Here is a 19,774-nt window from a genome sequence, read left to right on the forward strand (position 1 = left end):
CAACAATGATTCATACAATTTATTAATGAAGTCATCAGGAATAGCAAAGAATGCAGTATTACATGCCTCCCAGAGTTCATCTAGGTTCTTTGGCTTTGTCTTCCAAGTTTCCTCTTTCATCCTACCCCAAACATGCTCAATGATGTTCATGTCTGGTGACTGGGCTGGCAAGTCCTTGAGCACCATGATCTTTTTTTGCCTGGAGGAACTTTGTTGTAGAGATGGATGTATGAGATGGAGCACCATCCTGCTGCAGAATTTGACCCCTTTTATGATTGGGAATATAAGAGGTAGCTAATACTTCTTGATATTTTAGGCTATTGATATTGCCTTCCACTTTGCAAATGTTTTGCACACCCTGATACTGAATGTAACCCCAGACCATGATCTTTCCACCACCAAATGTAACGGTTTTCTGGGTGTATTTTGGATCCATACGGGCTCCAGTAGGTCTCCTGCAGTATTTGCGACGGCTGTGGTGCAATTCTACTGAAGATTCATCATAGAAATCCACCTTCTGCCACTTTTCCAGCGTCCATGTGTTTAGCAGGCTGTGGGACTTTGCAAATGCCACACGGTTTTTTATTTGCCTTTGTTTAGTGCTGGCTTCTCGGCACTGATTCGACCATGGAGGCCATTGCGAGACAGAATCCTACAAACTGTTCTAGTTGACACAGAGACTTGAGATGACCAGGCCTGTTGGAGCTCTGCTGCAGTGGAAGAGGGGTTTTCTTTGGATTTTCTAACCAACAAACGTTCCTCCTGAGCAGTTGTCTTGCGGGGTCTGCCGGACCTGGGCTTGTCAAACATATGTCCAGTCTCTTCAAATCTTTTTATAATTCTTTGTACTTGAAACATTAACCCCTTCATGACCCAGCCTATTTTGACCTTAATGACCTGGCAGTTTTTTGCAATTCTGACCAGTGTCTATTTATGAGGTAATAACCCAGGAACGCTTCAACGAATCCTAGCGGTTCTGAGATTGTTTTTTTGTGACATATTGGGCTTCATGATAATGGTAAATTTAGGTCAATAATTTTTGCGTTTATTTGTGAAAAAAATGGAAATTTGGCTAAGATTTTGAAAATTTTGCAATTTTCAAATTTTGAATTTTTATTCTGTTAAACGAGAGAGTTATGTGACATAAAATAGTTAATAAATAACATTACCCACATGTCTAGTTTACATCAGCACAATTTTGGAAACAATTTCTTTTTTTGCTAGGAAGTTATAAGGGTTAAAATTTGACCAGCGATTTCTCATTTTTACAACGAAATTTACAAAACCATTTTTTTTAAGGACCACCTCACATTTGAAGTCAGTTTGAAGGGTCTATATGGCTGAAAATACCCAAAAGTGACACCATTCTAAAAACTGCACCCCTCAAGGTACTCAAAACCACATTCAAGAAGTTTATTAACCCTTCAGGTGCTTCACAGCAGCAGAAGCAACATGGAAGGAAAAAATGAACATTTAACTTTTTAGTCACAAAAATGATGTTTTAGCAACCATTTTTTTTATTTTCCCAAGGGTAAAAAGAGAAACTAGACACCAAAAGTTATTGTACAATTTGTCCTGAGTACGCCGATACCCCATGTGTGGGGGGGAACCACTGTTTGGGCGCACAACAGGGCTCGGAAGGGAAGGAGCGCCATTTGACTTTTTCAATTAAAAATTAGCTCCAATCTATAGCGAACACCATGTCGTGTTTGGAGAGCCCCTGTGTGCCTAAACATTGGAGCTCCCCCACATGTGATCCCATTTTGGAAACTAGACCCCCCAAGGAGCTTATCTAGATGCATAGTGAGCCCTTTAAACCCCCAGGTGCTTCACAAATTGATCCGTAAAAATGAAAAAGTACTTTTTCTTCACAAAAAATTTCTTTTAGCCTCAATTTTTTCATTTTCACATGGGTAACAGGATAAAATGGATCCTAAAATGTGTTGGGCAATTTCTCCTGAGTACATCGATACCTCATGTGTGGTCACAAACCACTGTTTGTGCACACGGCAAGGCTCGGAAGGGAAGGAGCGTCATTTGACTTTTGAATGAAAAATTAGCTCCAATCGTTAGCGGACACCATGTCGCGTTTGGAGAGCCCCTGTGTGCCTAAACATTGGAGCTCCCCCCACATGTGACCCCATTTTGGAAACTAGACCTCCCATGGAACTAGATGTACGGTGACCACTTTAAACCCTCAAGTGCTTCACAGAAGTTTATAGCGCAGAGCCGTGAAAATAAAAAATCATTTTTCTTTCCTCAAAAATTATTTTTTAGCCCACAATTTTTTATTTTCATAAAAGTAACAGGAGAAATTGGACCCCAAATGTTGTTGTCCAGTTTGTCCGGAGTACGCTGATGCCCCATATGTGGGGGGAACCACTGTTTGGGCACACGTCAGGGCTCGGAAGGGAAGTAGTGGCTTTTGAAATGCAGACTTTGATGGAATGGTCTGCGGGCATCACGTTGCGTTTGCAGAGCCCCTGATGTGCCTAAACAGTAGAAACCCCCCACAAGTGACCCCATTTTGGAAACTAGATCCCCCAAGGAACTTATCTAGATATGTGGTGAGCACTTTGAACCCCCTAGTGCTTCACAGAAGTTTACAACGCAGAGCCGTGAAAAAAAAAATCATTTTTCTTTCCTCAAAAATGATGTTTTAGCAAGCAATTTTTTATTTTCACAAAGGTAACAGGAGAAATTGGACCCCAATTGTTGTTACCCAGTTTGTCCTGAGTACACTGATACCCCATATGTGGGGGTAAACCACTGTTTGGGCACACGTCGGGGCTCGGAAGGACCAGCTGACGGTGCTGGAACCCGGTTACTAAGCAGGAGGTACCCGTGCCTCAAAGCACTACCAAGGACCACTTGACGTTGGCGGAACTTGGATACCCAGAAGGAGGCACCTAAGCCAAAGGCTCTGTCCGGAAACAGCTGGCGGTGCTGGAACCAGGATGTGGAGCAGAGGGTCCACAGGAAAAGAAATAATAGATAGGCCGCGAGGCTACCGCAGTTACCGAAAACCAACAGTCCTACAGGGCGAGCTTGTCCTATTGGCACTACAGAACCAGCCTTGATTGCCACTTCCCGCAGCCCACATAGGAAGCTCCTAAACTGGAGGCACCATGGAGTCGGCTAACCCGACCGCAACACGACAGAACAACGTTTTAGAGTCTAAGTGACCTTGACACTACCCGGAAACAGCTGACGGTGCTGGAACCAGGCTGGGCAGAAGGGAGCACCCGTGCCAAAGAGACGTCTGAGCAGCAACTGGCGGTGTTGGAGCCCAGGGATTGCATGACAAACAGAGTGTAGGCAGAGGCCTAATTGGAGCAAGATAAAAGGGAACCTTTAACCCCCCAGGCGTTAGTAGCTGAAAGAACCACCTTGTGCAGCACTAACGCTGCACAAGGAAAAGGTGGCTCTTTTAAATTATGTTCCTTGCACACGCTGAACTAAACACTTATAAAATGTGTCCCCTGACACCGTGAAACTGTCTTGGAGGTGGGACTTTCCTTCATAATGACACGCAGCACAGCTGGCATTCATACCCCTTTGGCGCCGCCTCCTCAGCGTTGTTTGAATCTGTGACAGAGCCAGCGCTGTTGTGTTAAACCTTGGCCATGAGCAGTTAGCGCTGCCCATCTTCTGACATCTTTTGGTGTCAGGATGACTGCGCCTGTGTGGCCGCGCAGCCCGAGATCCCGCCACGCAGTGTCTTCTGATTTAGTCTCACTGTGGGGCTGGGATTCATGGGCATGCGCAGTGCATATCTTTGCCTCTCACTCCTCTACATCCGCCTTCTTCAGAGTGTGTGGCGTCAGCTGATCCCTAATCACATGCCACGGCCGTGACGCCGCACTGTCAGAGGAAGGCGGAAGGAGATGAAGAGGCGAAGATATGCACAGCGCATTCCCATGAATCCCAGGCCCGCAGTGTGAGTAAATCAGAAGACACTGCGGGGCTGGGATTCATGGCCTTGCGCAGTGCCTGTCTTCGCAACTCACTCATCTCCTAACGCCTTCCTCAGAGTGTGCGGCGTCAGCTGATCCCAAATCACATGCCACGGCCGTGATGCCGCACAGTGTGAGGAAGGCTGAAGGAGATGAGTGAGAGGCGAAGATATGCACTGCGCATGTCCATGAATCCCTGCCCCACAGTGTGACTAAATCAGAAGACACTGCGTGGCAGGATCTCGGGCTGCGCAGCCGCACAGGCGCAGTCATCCTGACACCAAAAGATGTTACAAGATGGGCAGCGCTAACTGCGCATGGCCAAGGTTTAACACAACAGCGCGGGCTATTGTCCTATGAAGGAAAGCCACCTATGCCAAGCATGGTATCCATCCACAGACAGCTGTTTCGGGGTTTTTGCCCCTCATCAGTGTGGAGTAGGAATTTGGCTATTAGGAGCAGTGCCTAGTAAAAAGGCTATAAAGGCACAGATGATTGGCCTCGGGGAGACCAAAACATCCAACACCGCGGAGACACCATCACGTGTTTCTCAACGCAGTGTTACTCCACACTGATGAGGGGCAAAAACCCCGAAACAGCTGTCTGTGGATGGATACCATGCTTGGCATAGGTGGCTTTCCTTCATAGGATGCTGCCCTTCCCGTGGTTGTTCCTTCCCGGGGAAAGGCCTGGCTATTCACTGCTTGCGTCGAGAAACACGTGATGGTGTCTCCGCAGCTTCTTTACATGCATCTGCATATTTCCCATAAGGGATGGGGGCAGTGTTCTGGAATCACTGCGTTGAGAAACACGTGATGGTGTCTCCGCGGTGTTGGATGTTTTGGTCTCCCCGAGGCCAATCATCTGTGCCTTTATAGCCTTTTTACTAGGCACTGCTCCTAATAGCCAGATTCCTACTCCACACTGATGAGGGGCAAAAACCCCGAAACAGCTGTCTGTGGATGGATACCATGCTTGGCATAGGTGGCTTTCCTTCATAGGATGCTGCCCTTCCCGTGGTTGTTCCTTCCCGGGAAAAGGCCTGGCTATTCACTGCTTGCGTCGAGAAACACGTGATGGTGTCTCCGCAGCTTCTTTACATGCATCTGCATATTTCCCATAAGGGATGGGGGCAGTGTTCTGGAATCACTGCGTTGAGAAACACGTGATGGTGTCTCCGCGGTGTTGGATGTTTTGGTCTCCCCGAGGCCAATCATCTGTGCCTTTATAGCCTTTTTACTAGGCACTGCTCCTAATAGCCAGATTCCTACTCCACACTGATGAGGGGCAAAAACCCCGAAACAACGCTGAGGAGGTGGCGCTCGGCACTATGGAGGTATGAATGCCGGCTGTGCTGCGTCTCATTGCAAAGGAAAGTCCCACCTACGGGACGGATTAACGGTATGAGGGAACACATATTTAATAAGTGTTAAGTGCAGCATGTGCAAGAAGCATAATAAAAAGAACCACCTGTTGCTCGTGCAGCATTACTGCTACACAAGGTGGCTCTTTATGTTACAAAAGCCTGGGGGGAGGGACAGGTTCCCTTTTATTTGCTGTTATTGTGCCAGCGTGGCTTTTGCTGGACACGTTGCCGGCTACACAGCAGGGGAACAGCTGGCGTTGCTGAACCCCACTGACAAGTGAGCGAATGTTTTTTTCTGGGCAGCCAGCACTTCCGGGCGACAACTGACAGTGTTGAAACCCAGGGAATCCAGGAGGAGCAGAGTGTAGGCCGAAGCCTGCAGTGGAGGCAGTTTAATATCTGATGTTGTGCCAGCGTGGCGGTCGCATGACACATTGCCGCACACACAGCTAGGGAACAGCTGACGTTACTGAACCCCAATAACAGAGGAGCGACTGTTGACTCTGCGGACAGCACTTCCAGGCACCAACTAACGGTGTTAGAGCCCAGGGACAGCAGGAGGAGCAGATAGGAGGTTTTGCCAGATACACAGCTGGGAATCAGTTGATGTTACTGAAACTCAATAACACGGCAGCAAGTGTATACTCTGCAGCCAGCACTTCCAGGCACCAACTAGCGGTGTTAGAGCCCAGGGACAGCAGGAGGAGCAGATTCGAGGTATTGACTGTGCGGACAGCACTTCCAGGCACCAACTGACTGTGTTAGAGCCCAGGGACAGCAGGAGGAGCTGAGTGTAGGCCGAGGCCTAATTGGATCAAGTTGAGAGTGAACCTTTAACCCCCCATGTGTTAGCAACTGAAAGAGCCAACTTGTGCAGCACTAATGGTGCACAAGGACAAGGTGGACACGGTGAACTAAACACTTATAAAATGTGTCCCCTGATACCGTGATACTGTCCCACAGGTGGTACTTTCCGTCGGGATGAGACCAAGCACAGTCGGCATTCATACCCCCATGCCGCCGGGCGCCGCCTCATCAGCGTTGCTTGAATCTGTCACGGAGCCCGTGCTGTTATGTTAAACCTTGGCCATGCGCAGTTAGCGCTGCCTGTCTTCTAACATCATTTGGTGTCATGGTAACTGTGCCTGTGCGGCCGCACCGCCCGACAAAACTGCCTCACAGTGTCTTCTGATTTAGTCCCACTGCGGGGCTGGGATTCCTGGGCATGCGCAGTGCATATCTTCGCCTCTCACTACTCTCCATCCGCCTTCTTCAGAGTGTGCGGCGTCACGGCCCTGGCATGTGAATTGGGATCAGCTGACGCCACACTGTCTGTAGAAGGCAGAGGGAGAAGAGGGAGAGGCGAAGATATGCACTGTGCATGCCCAGGAATCCCAGCCCCACAGTGTGACAAAATCAGAAGACACTGCGGGGCGTGATCTCTGGCAGCGCGCCTGCACAGGCACAGTCAGCATGACATCAAATGATGTCAGAAGATGGGCTGCACTAACTGTGCATGCCCAAGGTTAAAAATAACAGCGCAGGCTCCGGGACAGATGCAAACAACGCTGAGGAGGCGGCGCTCGGCACCATGGGGGTGTGAATGCCGGCTGTGCTACGTCTCATAGCAAAGGAAAGTCCCACCTACGAGACGGTTTCACGGTATGAGGGGACAGATATTTTATAAGTGTTAAGTGTAGCGTGTGCAAGAAGCAGAACTAAAGGAGCCACCTGTTCCTTGTGCAGCATTATTGCTACACAATGTGGCTCTTTCAGTTACAGACGCCTGGGGGGGGGGGACAGGTTCCCTTTAATTGCTGTTGTAGTGCCAGCGTGGCGGTCGCTGGACACGTTGCCGGATACACAGCAGGGGATCAGCGGACGTTACTGAAACCCAATAACACTGGGTCATGTGTTGTCTGTGCAGCTGGCACTTCTGGGCAGCAACTGGCGGTGTTGGAGCCCAGGGATTAAAGTTCAGGTGGTTGAAACATGAACACAGCTGGAGACCTGGATACTGTTGGCAACCAATTATTTAATCGGTAAGAGGAGTGGCAAATTCCTGTGAGATCCAGGCCTTGTTCATTTTCAAAAAAGTAAGCCGGTCAATGTTATCGGATGATAGTCGCATGCAACGGTCTGTTAGTACACCACCTACAGCACTAAAGACGCATTCCGATAATACACTGGCAGCAGGGCAAGCCAGCACCTCCAATGCATACTGGCTAAGCTCTGGCCATGTATCCAGCTTAGAGACCCAAAACTTGAAGGGGGAAGAGCCGTCTGGGAGTACGCTGAGAGTGCAAGACATGTAGTCTGTCACCATCTGATGGAAATGTGGCCTCCTGCTGACTGGATCCATCACCGTCAGTGATGGTGTAGACATTTGTGGCGGGCACACAAAACTTTGCCACTGTTGGAACAGACTGGTCTTGGCTTGTGCTGAGCCACTGCTTCTGCTCCCTCTTTGTGCAGAGATTCCTCCACTGCCTCTATGCACAGAGCTGCTTTGTAAAGCACTAGCAGTAGCAGGCACAGCACTTCTCTCGATTGGACTGGAGAAGAAGATGGACTGCACCAGTGTGTCTTGGTACAGCCGCATTTTACGCTCCCGCTGCAACAGTGGTATGAGGGTTTGCAAATTGTCCCTGTAGCGCGGGTCGAGGAGGGTGTACACCCAATAATCAGCCGTGGTAAGAATGTGGGCGATGCAGCGGTCGTTTCTCAGGCACTGCAGCATGAAATCAACCATGTGCTGCAGACTGCCAACTGGCCAAGAAACGCTGCCCCCTGCTTGAGGCGTGATGTCTGCCTGCTCTGCATCACCCCACCCTCGCTCTACATACTGACTACTGGAGATTTGTGTAACTCCCTCCTCTGGAAAGATGTCTTCCTCCTCCATTGACTCCTCCTCATAAAAGGTCCCCTGCCTATTCCTTTGTGAGGAACCTCGTCGCGCAGACTGTCCAGAAGCCGATGGCATTTCTGACTCCTCATCCTCAACCTCTTCCACCACCTCATCCCTTAGCGCTTGCAGGGTTCTTTCAAGCAGGCAGATAAGGGGGACAGTCATGCTGACTAGTGCATCATCTGCACTCGCCATCCGCGTGGATTCATCAAAGGCCCGCAAAACCTGGCAGATATCCTTCATAGTGGCCCACTCAGTGGTTCTGAAGTCTGAACAGCGCGCACTGCGCATTTTTTGCGCCTGATGCAGCTGGTACTCCATTACTGCTGGCTGCTGCTCACACAACCGCTCCAACATATGTAACGTGGAATTCCATCTGGTGGGGAGGTCACATATGATGCGATGTTCCGGAAGATGGAATCAGCGCTGCAGAGTTGCAATGCGCGATCTGGCCATGCTGGAACGCCGCAAGTGAGCACGCTCAAGGCTGACCTTGTGCAGCAGTGCATCAAGATCCGGATAGTCCCTCAGAAAACTCTGCACAACCAAATTGAGCACATGTGCCAGACATGGGATGTGAGTGAGGTTGCCAAGGGCCAGAGCTGCTACCAGATTTCGGCCATTGTCACACACTACCATGCCTGTCTGGAGATTCGCTGGCGCAAACCACTTGTCGCTCTCAGAATTGATGGCGTTCCAGAGCTCCTGTGCTGTGTGGCTTCGATTCCCCAAAGAAATTAATTTAAGTACGGCCTGTTGACGTTTGGCCACAGCTGTGCTCATATCGGTTGTAACAGGTAAGCGTTCACGGGTCAAGGTGGAGGTAGACCGTGACGGCTCCTGCAGCGATGATTCTGAGGAACTGGAGTATGAGGAGGAGTCAATGTGCACAGACTGGATTCCTGCAATCCTTGGCATTGGCAGTACACGTACAGCGCTACTCGCCATGTCTGTACCCGGCTCCACAACATTGACTCAATGGGCAGTGAGGGAAAGGTATCGTCCCTGTCCATGGTGACTGGTCCACGCATCAGTGGTGAGGTGGACCTTGCTACTAATGGCGTTTAGTAGCGCATGTTTGATGTTTCCCTCCACATGCTTTTGCAGGGCAGGGACGGCTTGCCTGCTGAAATAAAAGCAGCTGGGCACATTGTATTGTGGGACTGCCAATGCCATCAAGTTACGGAAGCTGTCAGTCTCCACCAGCCTGAATGAGAGCATTTCAAGTGACAGAAGTTTGGCAATGCCTGCATTCAGAGCCTGTGCTCGTGGGTGGTTTGCCGAGAATGGTCGCCTTTTCTCCCATACCTGTGCTACTGATGGCTGTAGACTGGGCAGGAAGTATGAGGATGACTGGGAACGTGGTGCTGTGGGTGGAATTACACTGGGTCTCTGGACAACAGTGCCAGAGGTTCTTCCATGGCGATTCTGTGAGGAAGCCAAACCAGCAGTGTGTGAGCTGGAGGAAGATGCAACAACACGAGCTGAAGAGGTGGTAGGTGCCGCTGTAGGTTGGCCTAGGTCTTCAGTGTGTTTTTGTAACTCCACCGCGTGCTTGGTCCGCACATGTTTCCACATGTTTGAGGTATTGAGGTTGCTGACATTTCTACCTCATTTGATTTTCTGACTACACAGCTTGCATTTGACAAAGCAAATGTCATTTGCAACTGTGTCAAAAAAGGACCAGGCACTGCAAGTCTTGGGAGCGCCCGCTTTGGCTTTTGGAAGAGGCGTGCTACTAATGGGTGCCGAAGTGGAGGCTCCAGGCGCCGCAGTCTTCCCCCTCCCTCTCCCAGCCGTTCGGGGAATCTCTTCCTCAGAGCTGCTCCCACCACCTTCCTGTTCCTCACGCCATGATGGGTCGAGGACCTCATCATCTACGCTACCCTCTTCCACCAACTGCTTCTCCTGGGTAGTCTCGGCAGCAAAGTACGCCCCAGAAACTGGCACCTGAGTCTCATCATCTGATGCGTACTGAGAAGTTGTAACCGGAGGCACTGTCCCACCCGCCTCTTCTGATTCAGAGAGACAAAGCTGTTGGGCATCACTGCATACAGTCTCTTCTTCTGATTCTCTAATGCTGCTTGGCTGGCCCCCTGTTTCCAAGCCAAGAGATTCAGAGAACAGAAGTAGAGATGGCTCCTGTCCTGGGCTCTCTGACTGCCTGGGCAATTTGGCAGGTGGTGAAGAGACAGATGGTTGCTCTTCAGTGCTCTGTGCCTGAGAGGATGTGGCACTAATGGAAGTCGATGCGTTAGCTGCCATCTATCAGACAACGGCTTCAATTTGTTCGTCCCGCAGCAGCAGGGTACGGCGTGCTCCGACAAAGCTGCGCATGAAGGTCTGCTCCCTGCTAAAACTCGGGGATGATGAGTCACCGGTGCCCGCAGCTGGCGCAGAATCCCCACGTCCTCTCCCTGCTCCACGCCCACGTGCCTTACTCCCTGCCTTCTTCATCGTGATAGACTGAGTGATAAAGATAGGCAGGAAAGTACTAACGGCTTAGTGTGCTTATTCCTGAACAGCTGCTAACAGGTATAAGAATCACTTATTTTATGGAGTGTGGACCAGACTTTATTATGAGCTTATGTGGCCTACACAACAGTAAAGTGGAGTGTTTGGTGAACTTTGGGTTTGTTTCGCAGAACAGACACTACAGAGTGAGTGCAGTACTGACACACAGACCGTGCAGACAGCCGTGAACGGCGCTGCAAGGCCAAGAAAAGCTCCTCTATCTAATCCTATATAGTGTTTTTCCACAATCTTGCGGGATACGTATGGAAAGACACTAATAGGATATTATTGAAAAAAGGTGCAGCTGGCTGCACTAATTGCAATTTAGGACAATGGATTCAGCAGTATGAGGCAGTGACGCACTCTGAGCTGAACACAATCGGCTGTGGCTGCGGACAGACTACAGAGTGAGCAGCACTCACACAGACCGTGCAGACAGCCGCAAACAGCGCTGCAAGGCCAAATAAAAGCTCCTCTATCTAATCCTATATAGTGATTTTCCACAATCTAGCAGGATACAGATGTAAAGCCACTAATATAGGATATATTTGAAAAAATGTGCAGCAGGCTGCACTAATTGCAAAAAAGGACAATGGATTTAGCAGTATGAGGCAGTGATGCACTCTGAGCTGAACACAACCAGCTGTGGCTGCGGACAGACTACAGAGTGAGCTGCACTCAGACAGACCGTGCAGACAGCCGCAAATGGCGCTGCAAGGCCAAACAAAGCTCCTCTATCTAATCCTATATAGTGATTTTCCACAATCTAGCAGGATACAGATGGAAAGCCACTAATATAGGATATATTTGAAAAAATGTGCAGCAGGCTGCACTAATTGCAAAAAAGGACAATGGATTTAGCAGTTTGAGGCAGTGAAGCACCCTGAGCTGACCACAACCGGCTGTGGCTATGGACAGACAACAGAGCGAGCTGCACTCACACACACAGACCTTGCAGACAGCTGTGAACAGCGCTGCGAGGCAAAAGCAAGGTGAACACAGCGGTTGCTAATTTAGCCTGGATTAAGCACAATTAAGCAAATCGTAATCTCTAAACTGGCCCTCAGTAAGAACACAGTGTCCTGTCCCTAACTGAATTCACAGCAGAGTGAGCACAAAACGGCGGCGGCGACTTTTATAGGGCGTCGTACATCATTTCAGCAGCCAATCACAGCCATGCCAGTAGTTACATGCCCACCATGCAGAACAGGATGTGCCCACACTTCAAATCATTCCTCATTGGCTGATTTATAAAAAAACGGGAGTTTGCATGATGGGAATTTCCAATTCCGGTTTCCGATATACTGAAATTATCGGAACTCGGTATCGGAATTCCGATACCGCGAATATCGGCCGATACCCGATACTTGCGGTATCGGAAAGCTCAACACTAATGACCAGGGAACAAAACTTTTGTCTTGCCAAAATCTGACCATTCTGTGTCCATTAACTGATCAATCTTTCTGCATTGATGCCAATTTATTTTCTTAACTTAAACCACATTTCGGAGGGTTTCAGCTTTCAAAAGAATAATTTATACAACCAATGGATGAATTTCACATCAGGTTATAAGCTTTTATTTACATAACTTCTGTCAGGGAGTGTATATCCTGATAATCTGCAGGAAGATCGATCTTGCATAAGCCTAAAGATAAACATAAGGGAGCCCACTAACATCTATTTTGAGTCCTTAAATCTCTAGGCCTCAAGTAAGGGGCTGGACGCTATTGAAACTAAGGAAATATGCAGTCTGGCAGGTTACAACCCCTGCCATTAATGTGTTCATCATCAGACCACTTGATAGAGGTGGTGTTTTTGTATTGAAGAACTGAAATTTTTTGATGATATTCTAATTTAGTGAGAAGCACTTGTATTTGCACACTCGGACTGCAACGGTGACAGTGACCATCCTCTATATTTATAGGAAAAAAGGTTTCTTATCACAGAGGGTGATTATCTACTGTAAGAACCTTGAGACTATGGATTCTTTACAGTAAGAGTCTGGAGCCCGTGGGTTCTCCACTGAAAAAAAAGTGGGAGTATGGGACACTCTGCCACATGATGCTGTAGTGCTGAATCGCGATAAAATTACAAAGAGGGCCTGGATGCCTTCCTTGATAAGTATAATATTACTTATTATGGTACTAGAATCTGTTTTATACTCCCGAAGTTTCCTGTGACAGCAACCTTTTACGCACTTCAAAAGATTAATAAGGGCATCAATGCCCTCAAGGGGCAACACATCGTCTTGGAGGTTGATGCCCTTTTTCAGAATTCAAGTATCTACTTGGACAGATTGCTAAGATCTTTTTTGAAGGCCCTCCCTTCATATTTAAGAAATATGACAGCTCTCTTGAATAAACTGGTGGGAATTTCTATTGACTCAGGTACCATCTTGACTTCCATAAATGTTAAGGCACATTACAGTAGCATTTGGAATACTGTAGGCCTTGCAGCTGTAAATATCTAGGGCCTCACATTACATTTTTTCTCGAGCTGCAATTTTTCCCTCTTCAACGGCAAGTATTAACACCAGCTCAGGGGTAGGGTGATTGGGAGCCCTTCTACTCCTACCTATGCCAATTTGCTTCCAGGCTAGTAGACTGGCACTGTTGTCCAGGTGACTGAATGTCATTTGAATCCTTTGAATCACGCCAATGATATAGGCCTGGCATTCACTTATGAAGTTGGGGGGATCAAATTGCTTTCCTGGATGATTCTCAGTACTTTCATATTTCGGACACCCACGGAAACCAACAGTTTGCTCAAATGGGAGAGTTACCATCCTACTCCATTAAAGAAAGGAATTCTAAAAGGAATTTCTAACACTAAGAAGATATTGTTCCTCTTTGGCTGATTTCAGGACTCAATCGAGGGATCTTAAAAAGAAGATTCCTGGATAGGAGGTATTCTGAGGGTATTGTGGATTCAGCATATAGACATGCTGTATGTGTCAATACACCATCTCTCCTGACTCCTAAACCAAAAAAATAATCTGACTTGATCACACGATCCCATGATGATTAATTCAACAAGGTCATGGATATTTTTAGAAGCCATTGTCAAATTTTGAGAGCTGATCCCGACATCTGCAGCCTCAATTCTTCTAAACCATGTGTTATCTTTAGGAAAGGAAAATCAATTAAGGATCATATTGTACATAGTCACTTTGTCCCATCAAAGAGGGAAAAGACCTGTGCTTGACAATACATTGATAGGCAACTTTAGCAGTGGCCATTGCACCTTTTGGTGATTTGTTCTCAATGCACATCTAGGAGAAATTAGGCACGGCAGACATACCCCGTTGGCACGTATTGTTAATTCAAAACATGGAGGTGATGCAAGGGCTGGGACAAAAGAATGATTTAGCACAAAACGAGGTGGATTTACTGGATGGAATCCATGAGTCCGAGAGGACTCAAAGATCAGTTTAATGTTGTTAGTTTCCTTTTCTGCTAGTGGCGAGTACATACAGTATATATTTGTCATCCATTTGGTGACTTCCATTATTAAGTTAAGTTATAGTCTTGTTTTTTGTTTCAAGGGTTTATTTTGCTTTTTATTGTTTATTCCCATGTTTATGGAAAAACTTGAATATGGTCTATTATACTTACCACGTAGCAGGATTGTTTTTAATACTTACGTTTTACTATGTCAACTAGGAATTTTGATTATTGTATAAAATATAATTAAACACATTCAGGATTTTGCATTTATCACTACCTGTGCTGCACTTTATATTAGGGGTATATTAGGGTCCTAAGAGACAGCCGCCGAGGAGCAGGGGGGCCATATATCACAACTTAGGGTGCCAACTTCTACTGACAGGCAGGGACTCCGATAAGGAATTCTAGGGTGATATAGTCCCTACATATTACTATATCTTATAAGTTTATTATACTTTTTGGAGGACCCTTATGTGTTTTGGCTGTAACATGCATTTTTTTAATATATGACTTTGAGAGTTTTTGAATTTTTAACTTAATAATTAAAGGTTATATTTAGAATCTCTTGACAGGATGTTTAACAAGTCAGATTGTCGTATGTGGAGTCGGGAAGGTCTTATCCCCCAACATGAAGAAATTATTTATTTTTTTTACTCCCTCATCAGTAAGTCGTGTTATAGGATGAACTCGGTAGACATATGTCTCCCTTCAACTATAACTATGAAAGAGTGTCCCAACTTTAGCAATTAAGGGCCAAGTCTGACTGGACAGAGCATGGACAGTAGCTGCATTGAGACTGCTGCCAATCTGAGGATAGTTACTCATTTGGCTAATCCAACTTCCAAAGAATGAGGCAAAGGAATCTGGACCTGGGTCCAGAGACACAAGGAGCCTCTAACCAGAGTCGAGGCTAGAGACAAAGTGTGAAGTGTAAGCCTGGAGGCATGAACCCAAATGCACAGAGGCACGCAGCCAGATACACAAACACAAGGCACGCGGCTTAGAGTCATAAGGCATGCAGTCAGAGGCACAAGGCACGCAGCCCGAAGCATGCAGTTTGAAGCACAAGGCACAAAGTACTAAGTCAGATGTATGCGGCATGAAGCCAGAGGCACAAGGCACACAGCCAGAATCACAAGACACTATGAGGCAATATGAGCTCCCCTGAGGCACCGAAACACTACATGACACAGGCCTGGAGGCGCAGGTTACGGCCGCATTGGAGGGCACGAGACATGAGACCAGACTCGGACTTAAATTTCAGTATCTGTTAATTCAGGATAAACCTTCACTTTGAGTGGTACATCTCAAATGTTAGACGAGCCCCACCTGAAGAAGCCAATTAATGAGGCGCAGCTGAATGGCGGTCTTCACAGAAATAATGTGCTATATTAACACCATGTGCCTTCCTATGGATGGAGTAGTTAGATTGATACTGGTCTGGCAGGCAACAGTGGAAACATCTGAGTGTTTTTCGACCACAAAATGAGGACAAACCTAAGTCCTAAGATAAACTCTGAAGCCAAATTATGAGGTCATGTGCAGTTAAGACATGTGGCAGACTCAAGTAAAACCATGAGACATATCCCAAACATGCGGCCTAACTTTAGTCTAGAGGTACAGATCCTAACTTCCGAACCTAAAGACAAACTTCAGCATGTGAGGCTCCAGGCCCACCTTCGGCATAAAGGCATAAGGCTAGTATGAGCCCAGAGGCCTAGTCCTTAGAGAAAACATTCACTCTGTTTTATTATCTGTGCTGCCCCATTTCATTCTATAGATTCACCCCTTCCTTCCTCATAATTTTTGCCTCCAGATACCATTAGAAGAACAGGGGCAGCTGGTAATACTATTGCAGAAGGTGAACCGGCTGGCTGTTGGCTGAAGGAGCTCTACAGAGAGAGGTGCTGGCCCTGGACCACTGGACAGGTGGAAGGGAAGGCAGAGAACACCCGATCGTGCTGAGTCTGTACTCTGATACAGCGACTGATGGCTGAGGGACCTTTACTCAGAAAGTGTCACCCCCGAACTGCTGGGCAGCGAAGAGAAGGCTGGGTCCCCCCAGTGCCCCCGAGTTTGTACAATGAAGCTTCACAGGATAAAATATCTTCACTCTAGGAGAAACTATCATGCAACTATGCCCTGTCGAAACAAGAAAAGCACTGGGGGGTGGAGGTGGAAGGGGCCTTTTAACCTCTCTGTGATCCTGTCCCATAATAAGACAAGGAAGGACTACATCCTGGTGTGCTGTCCAGAGCGACGTACTGGAAAACATGAGTTTTTTAATTCCTCAGAAAAGATTAGGATTAGGCACTATAGGCTCTAGGAGGTTTTTAGAGGTTTATCACTTAGAGGATTTCTTTGACTTTACTCGTCATAGGCTTTATCATCTGCATGTGATTTATAACAGATTATCAACCATGGAGAGAGTTTGATGGGGCTGCTGCTTGGGTGATGGAGGGCTGTAGTATACATATAATGGTATATATGCCATATAATATATATGTATATATTATATGGTAAAGTAGGCACAAAAAAAGTAGGAGGGGTAAGGAATTGGTGTTTGCATATGTAAGTTTAATGATTGGAGTTCAGAATTCAAATTGTAAATTGTGATACTATTGAAAAAAGAAAAATATAAATATCTATCTATCTATCTATATATATATATATATATATATATAACACACATACACACAAACGTGGTATACACTGAGGCAGTCATAAAGTGAATAAGCAATGGGAAGAATGTGGGCCCAGACAGTATGGCCAATTTCAAAACCATGGGAAGCATTATTCCAGCACCCAGCCACTGTGGCCAGTCTAATTATTAATCACAGCCTAAGTGTATCAAAATAGTCAACACAATTGTAGAAGCCAGTGACTAAGTAGAATGTTACTTTTTTGCATTTAGTGGTTACTTACCTGGGTAGTCATATGTAGGAATCTCTTCTTTACACCACTCATAACCCCTCACATACGTATCAGTAGTATTGATATATGTCAGATTGTCCTGTAGAAGAAGAAGATGGGGACATCTCTCTGGTGTTGTCCTCTTACTGGATAGAACTGGAAGAAACACATACAGGGACTGAATTCATTCTTTACATACAGATATTTATAGGACATGTGTATTTAGTCCTGTCTATTACCTGGTGATATGAGGGGCTGGGGAACCTCCATCATGGCATCCTTGTACTGATCTTTGTGTCCTTCTAAATACTCCCACTCCTCCATGGAGAAATAGACGGTGACATCCTGACACCTTATAGGAACCTGACACACACAATGATACCGTCATCCCCCGATCCCTCCATAGCGTTACTGTATAATGTCCCAGCATTCCCAGCAGTGTCACCTCTCCAGTCAGCAGCTCAATCATCTTGTAGGTGAGTTCTAGGATCTTCTGGACATTGATGTTCTCATGTATCAGGGGGTGAGGTGGAGGTCCCGTGATTGGGCTCAGGGGTCTTCCCCATCCCTCAGACACAGGGGCCTGACAGCGCTCACTAGAGGTCTTCTTCACCACTGTGTAATCCTGGTTATGGAGAGACACATTAATAAATCTCACTACAGACATTTCCAGAGTCCTCACCTCTACAGTTCTGTCCATCTGTTATTCCCATAGATAAGAATGATGTAATGTGATGTCATCAGAATCTCTCACCTCTCCAGTAAGCCGGAAGAGGATATCTAGGGTGAGGTGTAATATCCTCTCCGCCATGTTGTCCCTGCCCCTATCCATCCTTGTAGAGTCACTCAGGAGAATTCTCTTATATAGAAGATCTCCACTGAGAGGATCCGATATTGTAGGGACCTGAATGGGGAGAAAATGACGATGTAACATCATAAAGATCCCATGTAAGAAATCTACGGAGCTGTTACCGGCGTCACATGATCACTACATTCAGTCATGGCCCCATCCTGCCCCCGGTATAACACAATCCGATTATAGTCTCATTCATTAATGTGCTGGTAATTTGTGCTCTCTGAGATAACCTTGCAAAAAGGGGGATGTGGTGGAGTCACCTTTGTTTAGGGCTTCAATGGGTTGGTCAATACTAAGGCTAGGTTCACATTAGCCTATTTGTGTGCAGCGTATCATCTGCATTTGCAAACGCATGCCAAAACGCATTTAAATGCATGCTTACGCTGCGTTTGTATGCGTTTTTTGCCTGCTTTTATGCCGTTTATGTGCATGCGTTAGATATTTCCAGGAGGGCGTGTCTCAATCAGTTCCTGACCATGCGCAGTCCGAAGTACGCAAGCGCTTCAAACGCATGCGTACGCATGTCCTTGCGTACAAATGCATTCCCAGATACAGTAATGTGTTGTTTTTATGCACTCATCCGCAATCATCAGCATGCGCATGATTGCACAATATTTGATGCCTCAAAAAATGTTGCGTTCGCCGTACAAAGCGGAACGCCGCATGCATACGCATCTGCATGCGAACTTATGCAAATGCATGTCCCGTGCGTACACCATGTTAAAGATATGTACGCATGATGTATGCGGATCGATGCGGATCATACGCTGTGCACAGATACGCTAATGTGAAACCAGCCTAAGGCCGGGTTCACATTAGCATATGTGTGCGCAGCGTATACCTGTGTACCGATCTGCATGCGTTTGCATAAGTTCGCATGCAGATGTGTACGCATGCATCGTTTCGCGGTGTGCGGCGAATACAACATGCTGCATTTTTTGAGGCATCAATTATGCGCAGGCATGCACATGCGGATGAGTGCATCAAAACAACGCATTACTGTCTATGGGATCGCATTGACATGCGTACGCATGCGTTCAATATGCATTGGTACTTCAGACTGCGCATGTCCAGGAAATGATTTCACCATCTCCAGTATGCACAAAAACAATGCAAACGCATGCCAAAACGCTTTTAAACGCATGCACATGCAGCAAGTTTTTTTGCGTCATGCATGAGATGATGTAGAGTAAAAACGCAGCGTAAGCATGCATTTGCATGCGTTTTGGCATGCGTTTGCACATGCAGAAGATACGCTGCGCACAGAAACACTAATGTGTACTTTGCCTTACTGATCAGTCAGAACCAAAGAGGTTAATGATTCTGCATGCCAAATTTCACTGGCAGTGATGTACAGTGATTGTATTATAATCCTATGTGTCACATGTGTGAAAATCGGTGGCCGGTGGCTCTCCTGCCATGATCTCTGCCTTTTACTTTAAGCAATCATTATAAATATCTATCTTTAAGCCCTATTCACTTTTGTTTTTTTGCTTTGTAATAAAATTCCGTACCTTTTCCTATTCAGCCAATACCTAAATCTGTTATATTTTTTTAAACTTGACTTCATATGACGTTTAGTTTGAGGAAAGTCTGAAACAGGACGTCACTGGGGGATGGCCTCACGGTCAATTCTCCAAAGTTATCACCCACTGAAACAGGAGGATCCCAACATTCTCAGCAGACTGTCAGCATCATTATAGATGAAAGCATTCCAAGTCACTCAGATAACTCAATATTCTCATTCTTATGTGGAGGCACGGAAAACTATTCACTAGATTTTCTGCTGCACTCCGGGGTCACAAATCTAATTTA

The 19,774-nt window shown here is 46.7% G+C and overlaps 1 protein-coding gene and 1 long non-coding RNA gene across 2 annotated transcripts in view; one reads left to right on the forward strand and one right to left on the reverse strand.

The window, feature by feature from the left end:
- Positions 1-19,774, forward strand: part of LOC138664059 (uncharacterized) — a 205,456-nt gene that overhangs the window by 95,064 nt on the left and 90,618 nt on the right. The window lies entirely within an intron of this gene.
- Positions 1-19,774, reverse strand: part of LOC138664040 (zinc finger protein 182-like) — a 29,655-nt gene that overhangs the window by 3,880 nt on the left and 6,001 nt on the right. Inside the window, exons 6-9 of the mRNA XM_069750453.1 lie at positions 17,858-18,007; positions 17,549-17,728; positions 17,343-17,466; positions 17,116-17,259 (exon numbers count right to left, since the gene is read on the reverse strand). Of these exons, the coding sequence (XP_069606554.1) occupies positions 17,116-17,259; positions 17,343-17,466; positions 17,549-17,728; positions 17,858-18,007 (598 nt within the window). The remainder of the gene's footprint in view (positions 1-17,115; positions 17,260-17,342; positions 17,467-17,548; positions 17,729-17,857; positions 18,008-19,774) is intronic.

This window comes from Ranitomeya imitator, chromosome 2 (assembly GCF_032444005.1).
Source record: "Ranitomeya imitator isolate aRanImi1 chromosome 2, aRanImi1.pri, whole genome shotgun sequence".
Classification (NCBI taxonomy): Eukaryota; Metazoa; Chordata; class Amphibia; order Anura; family Dendrobatidae; genus Ranitomeya; species Ranitomeya imitator.